The sequence below is a fragment of the Coturnix japonica genome, chromosome 3 (genome assembly GCF_001577835.2).
Source record: "Coturnix japonica isolate 7356 chromosome 3, Coturnix japonica 2.1, whole genome shotgun sequence".
In the NCBI taxonomy this organism is placed as follows: Eukaryota; Metazoa; Chordata; class Aves; order Galliformes; family Phasianidae; genus Coturnix; species Coturnix japonica.
In genome coordinates this window covers 90,142,555-90,156,182 of record NC_029518.1, presented here as the reverse complement: position 1 = coordinate 90,156,182, position 13,628 = coordinate 90,142,555, and the positions used below count along the sequence as shown (strand labels likewise).

General features: G+C 36.0%; 1 protein-coding gene across 2 annotated transcripts in view; it reads left to right on the top strand.

The window, feature by feature from the left end:
- NBAS (NBAS subunit of NRZ tethering complex) overlaps positions 1-13,628 on the top strand; it is a 142,349-nt gene that overhangs the window by 85,539 nt on the left and 43,182 nt on the right. Inside the window, exons 44-46 of one of the 2 annotated variants that reach the window (XM_015859432.2) lie at positions 242-576; positions 8,088-8,306; positions 8,548-8,750. In XM_015859432.2, coding sequence (XP_015714918.1) covers positions 242-576; positions 8,088-8,306; positions 8,548-8,750 — 757 coding nt within the window. Of the gene's footprint in view, positions 1-241; positions 577-1,680; positions 2,221-8,087; positions 8,307-8,547; positions 8,751-13,628 lie in introns of those variants that run through there. The other variant, XM_015859433.2, reaches the window with a different exon arrangement.

Below are 13,628 nucleotides of genomic sequence, written 5' to 3'. Positions count from 1 at the left end.
ACTTTAAGCATTTTTGTAAAGAGGGTTATTTTATTTTGTCCTTTTGCTTTGATGTTAACTTCTGCTTTTGCAGAAAACCATTATTTATCCCCTTACGTTATTTTTTCCCTTCTTCCTCCCTAGTCTGTATGCATGACTGTAAATAAAAGAGGAATGAGAGTTTCACTAGTTTTACACAGAAATGTGAAAGTGTAATTTTGAATAACTTCTATTTTGTTTGCCTTTTTCTCTTTGCAAATAGGTCTTAATTACAAAAAACTAATGGATGAAAATGAAAACCCTTTGGAAACGTTGGAGCCTGTCCTTACAAGTCAAAATATTTTATCTATTTCCAAACTGGCTCCCAAAATCCCTAAAAAAGATGGCAGTATGCTATCACCAAGCTCTCTGTATGCTGTCTGGTTACAAAACCTTTTTTGGAATGGTGATCGCCATCTCATTAAAAAAATGCCAGAAACCATGGATGAATGGCTGCATGCATATGATGTGTGTTCAAAGTACTTTGATAGACTTGATCCAGATGATATCATCACTTTTATTGATGAAATTACCTTTTCTTCAAAAGCTGTTACAAAGGTAAGTGGATCTAATAGAAGAATTCCAAACTTAAGGTGAAGCAAAGTTGATGTACTGTTAGGGAGAAATTCATAGCAAAGTTTGATATTTTTAATTTTACAGTTCTTGAAGATGATTTCATGAGCACATACATTCCTGTACACCTGTCTCTTCTATTCTCCTGTCAGTATACAAAGAAAAATAATTGTTTTGATACAGGAGTTGGCTCTGGGGATAAGAGAGATTTTCAACTTAAAGTCACAGTATTCTGGTTTAGAAGAGAATAAGATATTCTTCTCATGTGTTTATTTTACTTGTGCTAATCCTGAAATTCATTGTGCTGCAAGCTTCTATTTACTAGCAGTCTTTTGCATAGTGAGTATGATGCTCCACAGAGAAGAGTTCTGGGCCACTGCATATGGTTTCCAAGCGCTGTAATAATTTAAATGATAAACTGAGTTGTAATTTCCATCTGGCTGAAAGCCTAGCATTGAAAGAATGTACTTTCATGTCTGTAGCATAAGCTATCAGATCTGCATTTTAGTTTTGCCCAGTGAAACTTGGTTATAAAGATATTTCTAACATAAAATTTTACCTATGTTTTGTCATGTATTTTTACTACCAAGCACAGAAGGGCGATAAGAGGTTTCTTAGGTATTTCCTCAGGAGCCTGAGATACTGTCTTCACTAACTTAATCTGAAATGGAAAGATGATGGAGTTTTGTTTTGTTTTGTTGTTTTGCTTTTTAATCTTCCCTACTCTGCATCATGCTCATTTTAATGAACTGTTTATTGTAAGTGTCATTTTTTTTCTCTCTCTCTGGATATAGTTTTAGAGTGCCAGAACTTAGTGAAAACTTTTTGTTATTCATTGAATCATGTCTCTGGTGATAACAACACGGCCCATGTGAACAGCATGGAGCTGCATGAGGCGTGGGGCAGGTGGAGGTTAAAGGAAAGGCTCTACACCAGAGGGTGCTTGGGCCCTGAAGCAGGCTGCTCAGGGCAGTGGCTATGGTTGAAGAAATGTTTGAACAGTGCTCTCCGAAATATGATTTGGTTTTTGAGAGGTCATGTTGAGTCAGGAGTTGGACATGATGATTCTTGTGTCTCTCTTCCAACCAGTTTTATTCCATGATTTAGAGAGAGTTTCATGCCTACTGGGAGATACTGGCAGTCAAGATGAGGCCTCAGTTGCTAGACATGACCCTGCACTGAGGTGGCCAGGGGATGACCATATTCAAATGAGAAGGATTGTTGTCTTCATGTATTACTGCTGTTAGTAATTTGTTGAAACTCTCTTATCATGCCTTGAGCATTTCAGAAGCTATTTCTTATTTATTCCAGATGTAGGGGGTAACATCTCCTGTGTATGTATTTTGAAGTGTTTTGTTTGTTTCTGTTTAGGATTCTAAAATAGTTTTTGTACTCTCTTAAGGTGAGTAGGTGTAAAGAGAAAAACTGCCGATGGCTCTTTGAAGGTTATTGTAGTTGCTCTGTAAGCAGAACTTAGCAGAAAGCTTTTGGTCTGCAGCCCAAAGTCATAAAATGAACTCAAGAATTGTTTGAAGCTGTCGATGGCATCTACTTTGCACTGGATTTGAGAATGAAACAGCTGTTTAACCAGCTTGCAACTATACTTGTCTTTAATAATTTTCAAATGGAGAGCATGCAATGAAAAATTATCGTAACAGTGCCTGAGACAGTATTTGATTCAGAGATATCTTTCCTATAACTTTATGCATCAAGTGTTTTTCAGATTAATGCTGTACCTTTTACTTAGAATTTTAGTTCCTGTTACATTTCTGTATTTCATAGAGATATTGATGTTTAGTATAAATAAAGATCTGCAAAAAAACTTGATGCTTGCACATGAATTAATCATGGAACAATCAAGAAATTCTCAAGTGATAAGGAGTTATGGAAGGAAGGCCAAGTAGGTAGGATGGGACAGTTACTCTGGAGGGGTAAGGCAGCATGGATATTTTAACTGACTGGGAATTTAGGAAGCTGATACCAGAATATCCCTCACTATTTCAGTATATTAACAGAAATAAGGAGAGGCAGGTAACAGGTCAGCAAAGCAATTAAAATCTTCTTCTACTTGTGTGTCACTTGATAGAACAGAATGTGGAAACGATGCTTAGCTGTAAAAGGTGAATTAAAGCATAGGGATTTATTGCTGACTTATGCAACTTGTAATTGTTAGTGAGAAAGATGGGAACTTACTGGGGTTTGACAATGAGTCCCCTTCCTCTCCTTTACTTTCTACTTGCTTTTCTATATTAATTTTAAATTATTATGCTTTACTAAGAGACATTTGTGTATAATGTCACAATAATTACAGCATGGAGTATGGGTTGGGAAAGAAGAGTGGGCGGCCATGGGTCTGATTTATTAAAGAACTTTCCTTATGGTGACATGTAGAAGTTGTTTGCATTTTTTGAATGTGAAAATGCCATAGCAACTACTTTCATTGTTGCTCCTTCTGTGCTACAAATAAATGGACATCTGAAAGGTAGAAGGATAACTTCTTAGATTAGTTAGGCCAGCAGTAAATGGGTTTACAGGGAGATGAATGAGCAGTGCTTAGCTGGCAAAGAAACGGAGAAAATCTCAGTTGGAGAAATAAATGAGCTTTTTATACTTGTCAATAGCCTTTTGCATAACTGTGTTATTTGTCCTTTCACATCTAGTGATTTGAGGTATAATGAGGTTTTTGGTGACTGTGTGCTCATATAAGACCTCAGATGTATTCTTCCATATTTCTTGCAGTCAACAGAAATCAGATACCACCTGGAAGATGAGATTCAGTTCCCCAGTCTTAAAGATTCAAAGTAAAGGGTGACTCTGGGTGGTGGGAACTGCGTAGGCAGTGATGTATCGCAGTGGGACTCTGATAAATCATTAAGCCCAAAGTAATGCTGTTAATGTACTGGATATTCTGTACAAGACAGATCAGACTACTTCCCAAATATTGTTTTGATTTATATTTTTTTATGCCAGCATATATCTAGAATATGGTCTGTGTTTTCCAGGGGGAGATTAAGGGTGACTTTTGAAGCTACAGTAACACTTGATTGTTCAATTGGCTAGTTATTCTTTGTTTTTTTTAAACGCTAGACCAAATTTATTTAATTTTGAAATCCCAGCTTATAGACTTCTTTTTCTGCTGTATTGAAGAGATAATTGTCAAAGTTTTGTTTCCACACATTCTGCCTTCAGTTGAACAAAGCATAGATGGATGGTAAATGAAACAAGTGAAGTTTTTAACTCTTAGTACCCTTTTACACATTGAAGGACTGAAGCAAGTATTGATCCTTTCATCAGCATAAGCTACTTGCACATGGAATATGTTGTGGTGATGAATGGCATTAAATGGAGCTATCCACAAGTGATGAGTGATGTTCCCCAGGGGTCAGTAATGGAACGTGTCCTGTTCAGTATCTTTATTGATGACTTAGATGAGGGTGTTGAGTGCACACTCATACTAAGTTGGGAGGCAGTGTTAGTCTGCCTGGGGGTAGGAATGTCCTTCAGAGAGATCTGAACGGGCTTGATTGCTGGGCTGAGGCCATTAGGTTTAATTTCAGCAAGACCAAGTGTCAGGTCCTGCATTTTGGCCACAACAACACCAGGCAACTCTTCAGGCAGAGTAACTGGAAGACTTTGTGGAAGAAGTGGACCTGGGGGTGCTGATCAACACTCAACTAAACGTGAGACAGAAGAATGCACAAGTGGCCAAGAAGGCCAATGGCATCTTGGCTTGTATCAGAAATAGTGTTTCTGTAAGAGCAGGGAAGTGATCATTCCTCTGTACTCAGCCCTGGTGAGGGCACACCTCAAGTACTGTGTTTAGTTTTGGGCCCCTCATTACAAGAAAGATGTTGAGGCCCCAGACATATCCAGAGAAGGAAAGGACTTCACTAATAGTGTAAGGGTTTTAATTGAAAGGTTGACCCTCATTCCTTTTGAGTTTGCAGTGTCTTTTTGACAATTTTCATCTTACTTAAGCAGGAATATGATGTGCGTGTTCTGACTAAATGCCAAATGGATGAACTGTGGACAACTCAACTACTGCACTGTTTTATCTTTCAATTTGAATGGCTTTAAATGCCATTTTAATTAGTTGTAGAGAAAGCTCAGCTTTAAAGAAGTTCATTGTAATATTCAGTACCTTTTGGTGACTGATTGACTTCTTAGCATTTTACATAGTTTTAAGGGAAATGAGTATAGCTTTACTTGAATATGTACAAGACATGTTAATAATGTTCTTACAAAGCACAGCTGCATTCATGCCAGATTTTGAATTATGTGTCATCTTTTTATCACTTTTTATCACTGTGCTCTAGTTCAATCAGTCTGTCTTGCATGACATCTTCCTTCATATGCATTAACAGTACCTCTTTTTCTGACATCAATACATTTTAGATACTTCATTGTACCTTACCATTAGTGTATATTAATAAGTCTGCTTCAAGAGGAAGCGTAAGGAGTAGTGTCTTTCCTTTAACTGATCTCTTATGTTTGTTAGAACTTCGGTCCTTCAGATTAATTGTACTGTAGGTGTTTATTTTCTTTGTGGTAGCTTATGTGCCATGGATTTTTTGTTTATCATTTGTTGCAAAGTACAGCACCTGTTGATTAGTGACTAAACCAGCATTGATAACATGCCAGTGTTTTGACTTGCACAGCATCAAGACTTTCTTTCTTCCATGTTAGTAAGTTAAATGTAGGCAAAAAAGGTAGAAAGGGTCACAGCCAGGACAGCTGATTAAATCTGGCAAAAGGAATTATATACCATATAATATGATGCTCAGCAGTAACAAATGGAGGTATTGGGGTGTCTTCCAAAGGCAATCAGAGATTTTCTTGGTGTTGTTCTGTTTATGGTGAGTTACTTACTCCATGTTTTAAACTATATTTGTCTTCATTCAAAAGGTTTTTTGGCCTTTGCTATTCCAGTTGTCTCCTCCCACCTGTAACAATTGGGAACCATCTTTCTTTATCCTGTAATTAATTAAACTTGGTTTTCCTTCTACAATCTCTTGTTGAGATATGCCGAGATGACATTTGGTCGCTGAAGTATGTGAAGCTGGAATTTGATGGCAGAGACAGGAACTGAATCAAACTGTCTACTTTGTGCATCAGGCAGTATATATTTGTTGGTTGCTCAAAGCAGAGTCTCTTCCTTGAAGATCTTCAAAATCTGCCTGGACCTAGTCCTGAGAAGCCTTCTGTGGATGTTTCTGCTTGTGTCCCTGCTGGTGTTAGGCCACACAATCCCAGATGGCCCTGTCAACCTCATCCAGTCTCTGATAGTGTTGCTGGGGTCCCAGGTTTTCATCAAAAGTGAAACTGCTTTTATCATCTCAAAGCTGAATGTTAATCATTGTCAATACGAGCCAGGATCAGAAAGTTCATGAGCAAACGAATGTTACTTGTGCAATACTTTAAGAAGTACTTAAATATTCTAAAGGAACTTGGCTTCTAGAATGGACTTTTATCCTAAGGAGTGAAATCTGTTGTACTGAAATAAATTGTGTGATGTTCCTTTATTTGAAAATGAAAGAAAACTGATTTTTAGGGTGTTTTTTTTTTTTTTTAAATCACACATTGAAGCCTATAGAAGTAAAGATCCTTTTGAACTTTAAAACCTTTTAGAAAAAAGAAAACTTCACATTCAAACAAAGATTGAAGTAGCCCGTAAGCTATTTTTTTCACAGAGCATGACACCAAATCTCATTACTGAGCTGACTAGAAATATGGTGGATAGCCATTTATGTTTGGGAATAAAATAATCATAGAGAAGATATGTTAGTAGTGTTGCATTTTAGTAGTATGCAAATAAGAATGCAAAATTAAAATGGTCTTGGAATAAGATTCTTGTTTTTAATGCTCTTCTATGTATGCTGATGGCATCGTGACTTTATGCGTGTAGAATATTCACATAGTTCTCTAGGATATAACAGTTAGATGGAATACTTAAATTGTTTGCCTTTTTGCATCTCTCTTAATTGCATTTGGAACATTAGAAAATATACAGTTGAAGAGAGAAAATGAAAAATATAGCTGTTTTCATCTTTTATGAGGTTTACAAGATGGATACATAAATCCATCCACAGTCATTAAATTGTAACGTGATATGAAGAGTATCACCTTTTCTCTGCTTTTATTATAACAGCTTAGTTTCCCTCTTTCTGTGGTAAATCCACCTTTTTCCTATTCAATATGTCACACAGATCCAAGCTTTGTTTTCTATTTCTTGTGTAACTCTACTTTGAAGTTAACATTGTTAGCATGTCTTTGTGATAGATCTGATAGTTAAAACAACTGACATTAAAGTACCTAATGCTGTGAGTGTAGGCAGAGATCTCCATCTCTCAGAAGGTTAATTACAAGCATCTTAAAACAGGACTTGAAATTATAATTTAACAATTTATACATGACATCATTTTAAAATAATATTTCAGACTTTGTTTTAGATTTCCAGCTGATGCTACTGTTAAGAGCACAGCAGTTTGCTGCAAATGCTGTCTGTATAAAAAGTATTTCCATCTTTATCTGCTCCCAAAGTACTCCTGGAATCTGGAAGCTTGGAAATCAGTAGCTGTTGCCTGGCTTCTATTCTGAAGTACTCAGTTCCATTCTGATGCACTGGAATAACCCCATCGTGCCAGATGGTAGCATAGAAGGAGACTTCATTTGGTGTATACATGAATATATCTGGAAAATCATCTCCATCTTGCTTTAATGCCTAGATACATCTGGTTGTAAAGGTCTTTCAAAACAGCAAGTTTTTATTCTGTATAACTCACACTTTAAATATGTAGATTTGAAAGGATTTTGTATATCTCTTAAAGCCAATCTGTTGCAGCCTACGTTTTATTAAAATTATGTAGAAGTCCAATATACTTCTATGAGAGACTGATAAAAACTTGATAGCTGCAAAATCTTCATTGCAGTTAGTAGCGTAATATATGGTAACCTACCTGTGAAGTAATTTCAGAAAATACTCAAGCAGATCAAAACATACATGGCTCAAATAAATTATTGAAGTAGACCTCTAGGTGCTCTTTGTTTATGATTATAGTCTTAGAGATCTATTTCAAACCATATCTAGATCTAACAAAACTAAGCTTAGGCTAATTTTTGGATTTGTTTTTTTCAGTTCGTGTTGTAGAATGATCCCCAGACATCTCTTAATGCAAAGTTAAACAGTTAAAAAATAAAAAAGGGAAGAAAGAAAGAAAAAAAGACAATGTGCAAAAATAATGAAAATTTCTTCAGAAATGTTGGTATTTTCTATTGTGAGCCATATCCAAGGTCAGTAAGAGAAGGGATGACAGAAGAAAGTAAATGGAATACTGATCTTTTTAAAAATAAATGAGTAGATAAGTCTGTTTCTCCTAAAACATTCCAGTTTTTTAATGCACAACTGTAGAACAGTGGACCTCTAGGCATTGCTTTAATATAAATAGTAGTGTATAGATAATAATAGTAATGATTTAATATTGAGCATTCTCTTTCAGCTGCCTGTTGAAGCCAGGATAGAAGTGACTAAGAAGGCTGTTACGGCAGTCAAACATCTTTCTGAGAAATCAAGAAAAAAGCCTTCTGAGAATGACTTGGAAGATGCTAAAAATCCAGCTGCTGCATATGAAAAAACTCTGAATCACTTACAACAATCCCTTGCTCATCTGGAAACACTCACTCATAGTTTTATCACTTATTTGAAAAACAGTGAACAGGTAAATGTTACCAGTCTGATACTTGTTTTGAGTGTTGCCATAACCAGCAGTGATACACATCAAACTGCTGTCATATTTTTTGTGTTTTACAGCTTTGTTTTTGTTTACTTGGTGTGTGAAAATTCACTTCTACTGCTCTTTTCTGTTTGTAGTAGATGTTTTATCTTGGCAGAAGTAAAGATGACACATACCCATAAATAAGGAGTACACTGATTCGTGTTCAAAATTTATCTGTTCTTAGGACGTACTACAGAAGTATGGCTATTTATATGATCTGTCAAGGTCAGAGAGAGACCAAATCCGTGAGCAAGCAGTAACCATGTGTATAGATGGTCAGCCTCTGGACATGATACAACAGTTGATAGAAGTGGCTGTTGGAGATCTTTGTTTTTCTACCAAAGATATTGTCCACTGTGCTATTAAAAAAATTATCTGTATGCTAAGGTAAGTCTACTGTCAGCATTTTTTTGTTTATTGGTTTGTTTTAAATTGAGTGCTTGTTCACTTTCAATGTGTGGATTTTATTGGAGATTAGGTAATGAGAGGAAATGACTTCTTATTTTTCCACTCATAGATAACTTCATATTCAGATAAGACAGTTATTCTGAGTTTAGGAAGCCTGAGTTATCTGAACAAGCAAGCAACAGAACTTATTCTGTCCACTGACGAGTCCTTTTAAGTTTAAAACTTTTAGGTTTGCAATTCCATTGTGTGCATTCATTTCAGAAATTTTGGCAATTTTATGATTGCACGTATTTCTTCCCTCTTCAGGAGAGGGAAATAATGTGTGTATTTTCATGCAGGTATTTGTGCAGTAGAAGCCTAACAACAGCTGTTGCCACAGCATTTAATGCTACAAAATGAAGTATGATTTCCATCTTTTGAGTAACTTGCTGGGTTTTTTGGGGGGAGCTTTTTGGTTCTTACACAAATCAAACCTCCATGGCAAAATGAATCATCTCTTATGTGAAAAGTATGGAGAAAAATGTGAAATAACTGGCTTCCACACTTTATACTTACATGTCCTTGAATAATTCTGTTGATATGGGGTGAGTCCTGGATGATGCAAGAGGAGATTAAATCAGCTGGTGCTGTTTTTCTTAGCCTCAGTTAACAGTAAGTTTAGCGTTTGCATTAACTTCAATACATTGGTCTTTTACATGCCTATATTCTTTATAGTCTTGTTTCTAAGTAACAAATGTAACACATGTAAGGAGTCTTACAAATCTGCTGTAGTTATTGTGTGCTTCCTTAAGTACCTGTTGTGGCTTGGATGACAAAGGAAGAAAGATTTTTGCATTGAAGAATGAACTACTGCCTGTTGAGTTAGCACTGATGTCTATATTTTACAGTTTTTCATCCCAGAATAGGCATATCTTTCATTCATAATTATGAGATTAAAATAATTTTAATTTAGCTGGCATTTGGGAGAATATTCCGCTGGGAATATAGAGCTGTTTAAAATACACGTGAGTGGACTTAATGAGGAAATGGACACAGGTGAGGGAAAGAAAAGCAAGCTTTGGAAAAGCCTTTCAGTGAAATAATATACATTTTGTACATTATTTTTAGTGGTTATTCCTAGCTGAGCTTGCCATTCGTAATACCTCCTCCTAAGAAGTAGTAAGTAAGTAAATAAATAAATAAATTGACAGCTTTCATAGTGATAGTGACTATAAAATTCTTCTGTAAGTAATGTGGAACTATGGTATATCCTTTGAAGTTCAACCTTTTTCCTGCCACAGTGAAACTTGAAGATATTTATTAGAGTGATGAAATAATAGAGAATGTGGCTTAGGGGCTTGAATGACAATCCATGAAGAGACTGTACATGGAAAACATTGTGTTAGAATTAAATAAGCCTGTGAAGATGCTCTTTAGCAAGGTTTTACAGTGTGAATGTTGAAGTCTATGAATGTTTGCAGCTCATTAAGAGCAACCTGTCCTCTTTCTATCAAGGAGATAGCAGTGTTCAGACTCATGCCTCTCTGATATAATTTAACTAATAATAAGTTCAGTTTCCATTGTTGTTGATCTAGAGCTAAAATGTGAAATTCTGAACAAGCAGGGGAAGAAATTCTGGGATTTGACATCTGTACCCCTAACAAAATTTGTGTTCCCAAGCAAAATAGAATTCAATATCTTTTGTGATCATTGTTAACAGAATATCAATGACATCTTAAAAATCCTGCTTTTAGTGATGCTCTTCCTCCTCCAGAGCATTATGAAAATACTCACTTTGGCTGGTTTTTTTTTTTCTTTTTCTATAGTCTGATTAAATTAATTCATCAGGGACGCTCTCTTGGATTTGATGTAGGGGAATGCTGCCCGCTGGGTCTTTGATGTGCTAAGTATTCCATATGAAAGACAACTTTATCAATGACCTCGTGTAACCAGCAGAAAATTTTATTTTAAAGGAAGGAGTAGGAATGGAAGTGCAGGGGGAAAAGGCAATTTATATCACTTATTATAGATGGAGAGATTTTTCTCATTTTAATATTATTCCAGATCTGTCTTTCAAGGTATTTCTGTTCTAAACAGATACATGGAACACACATGAAAGTATTCTGCTGTTAAATTGCTGCTGGGCTCTTTCACATTTTATACCAGATTAGATGGATAAAACTTAGGGAATTTATTTGGTTTATTTGTCATGAGGGATAATTATATGTGGGTAGGATGATATGAGTGGACATAACAGAATTACATAAGGCTAGCATGGAAAATAATTTACATCTCTATTTCTCAGTGATTATGTATATACTACAGCAAATTGAAGAGCCACATATAAAAGAAGGCAGCCTGTCAAAGCACTTGCAGCCTTCTTCATCAGAAAATGTGTTCCTGAAGTCACTCAGTTCTGGTGTTCATAACATCCTCAGTGATGCTGTGATCATAGCAATGTCAGTACCATTGTCTGTTCTGCAGACCATGACCAGTAACTACTAAGCAGCACTTTTCATTAAAGATTGGAAAGCACATCCCTCCTGTGGACAAATCAGGAGAGAGAAGGAACTGGGGCCTTAGTTTGACACCTCAGATATACTCAGAAATTTGCAACTTTTCAACCGGTGTGTGATTCTTTTGACCACAATTCTTCTTTATGAATGCAAACTGATGCTAAAACAAACAAACAAAATGTTATAAAACAAGATGCTCTAGTTAATTTTCTGCCTGTCTGCCAAGAGGATGAGAGTCACTGGGTGGTAGTAGTCGCATAACAAAAAGTGCAAAGTTTGACTACTACAGTGTTAAGAAGCATGAAGTAAAAATCCATCAGAGAATAGAAAATCCTTGAAGTAATATCCTCCCTCTTATGAAATTCAGTAAGACGATATTATAAGATAGCATCACTCTAAATATAGCAAGCATTTAAAAGAAAGGTTCTGTCTTGCCATCTCTTAAGCCTACTGGCATTGATGCAATTTCTGTGAATGAAAGTGGTTTCATCTCTTTTCTAAGCTCCAATACTAGCTTTAAAGTGAGAGCATAACACAAATCAAAGCATATTAACCGCAGCTTTTTATATGGCATTTTCATTTCAGGGTTCATGGGCAAAAAACTGTGCTTAAAAGAAGTCTTTCCCATGAACCTGGGAAGCTAAATTTTCTTTAATAATTGCAATAATTGCAACCTTTCAAGGGAAAACGCTGGTATATATATATATATATATTAGCTTTGATACAGAACTGTTTTATATAACAGTTTTGCATGAGACAAATTTCTTCTTTGGCAGTTAACATTCAAAGCAATACTTGTAGGGTCATAACTCTGAACTCAAGTTTCTCTGGATTTTCTGTAACTATGGTGACATGGAATGTAATTAAGGTACTGTAACTATAAATGAAACCGGTGAATGTGGATGTGAAAATTATGGTTATATCTGTGATATACATGAAAGTGAAATGCATCCTTCCTTTCAGTTTCGTAACTGCAGCCTCCCTTGAAACACATTAAGCATCTTTACTTATTGAGATGTTTTCTGTCTGTTATAGAAGAATCTTTTACAAAGTATTGAGTTTCTGTAAAAATAAATTACTTTTTGGTGTCCTGCTGCCTTCTGCAACTGGAACGCAACAGTGCTGGACTGGGAGATGAGTGGGTGGAGAGGCTAGGCCATACTGATGTGACAACAGGCTCAGTGTGCCCCAGTGGTGTGCCCTGGCAGCCAAAAGGAACCTGTTTTGAGGTGCATTGAACACAGCATAGCCAGTCATACAAAAGAAGTGATTCTCCCACTATATTTAAACTTAACAGTTCTGGAAGAACAGTTCTGGGCTCCACAATATAACAAGAATGTTAATATATTTTAAAATGTCCAGGGCAACAAAAAGTGGGTAACAGGGCTGGAAGGCATGTCCTGTGTGGAGGGGCTGAGAACACTTGGATTGCCTTGTCTGGATGAGGTGAGAAGCAACCTTACTGCTTCCTGCAGCTCCTGAAGCAGAGGGGAGGTACTGTCAAATACTATAATTTCAAGAAAAGTATTGTCCAGTTCTGTCTTTTTTTTTTTTGTCTTCCTTGTCTTTCTTCTGGTGCACAATTCTGGCGCACAAAGTAGAAAATCTTGCATTAGTAGGTATAAAACCTCTCCAAGAGAAGATATCTGAAAACATTATACAGGAACAGTTTTTGACACTTTCTTGTTTGCCATTGGAAACAGCAGCTATTGATATAAATCTGTTTGTTTCTTAATACAAAGAAGTGATAATATGAAAAAGATTTCGGTAATCAATGGTAATGTGATTAGAATTAGCTAAGATTCAGTTTATTCTGTTACAAAATCACTCATGCAATATATTTAGAAACATTTCATGATCGTGAGTGATGGAGAAATATTTTGTTTTGCGTGTGAGGATATTCTGCTTAGAAGGAGTCTATGTAATCAGGGAAGACAGGTTATCCTAGAAGGACATTAGGACTTCCTTCATTTGCAGCTCCTAAATCTTTCAGCTTTAGGTGTTCAGCTGGGTTTTGTTTCTTGAAGTTTTGGAAGTTTTTGCCAGGCAATGAGCAGCACAGGTTTGTTGAAATGGTAACACCAACAGTATATGATTTGATTGTTTTCCTGGTATTTAGATAGAGTGCAAAACAGAAAGAGGTAAATAGGGCTGGAATAATAAAAGAATATCATGTATTTTCAATGAACAGTTTAATGAGGTTAAAATACTTAGATTGGTTTAATTTATTCCCTTTTCAAGCATTCTTTGTGCTTTATTGTATTTGAGGAACTTGATTAAATATGTATCACTTTTCTGATGCTGAACCAAGATCAAAATGAACCTTTATCAGTGTAATGACTTGAGGCTCGTATGTGGGAGT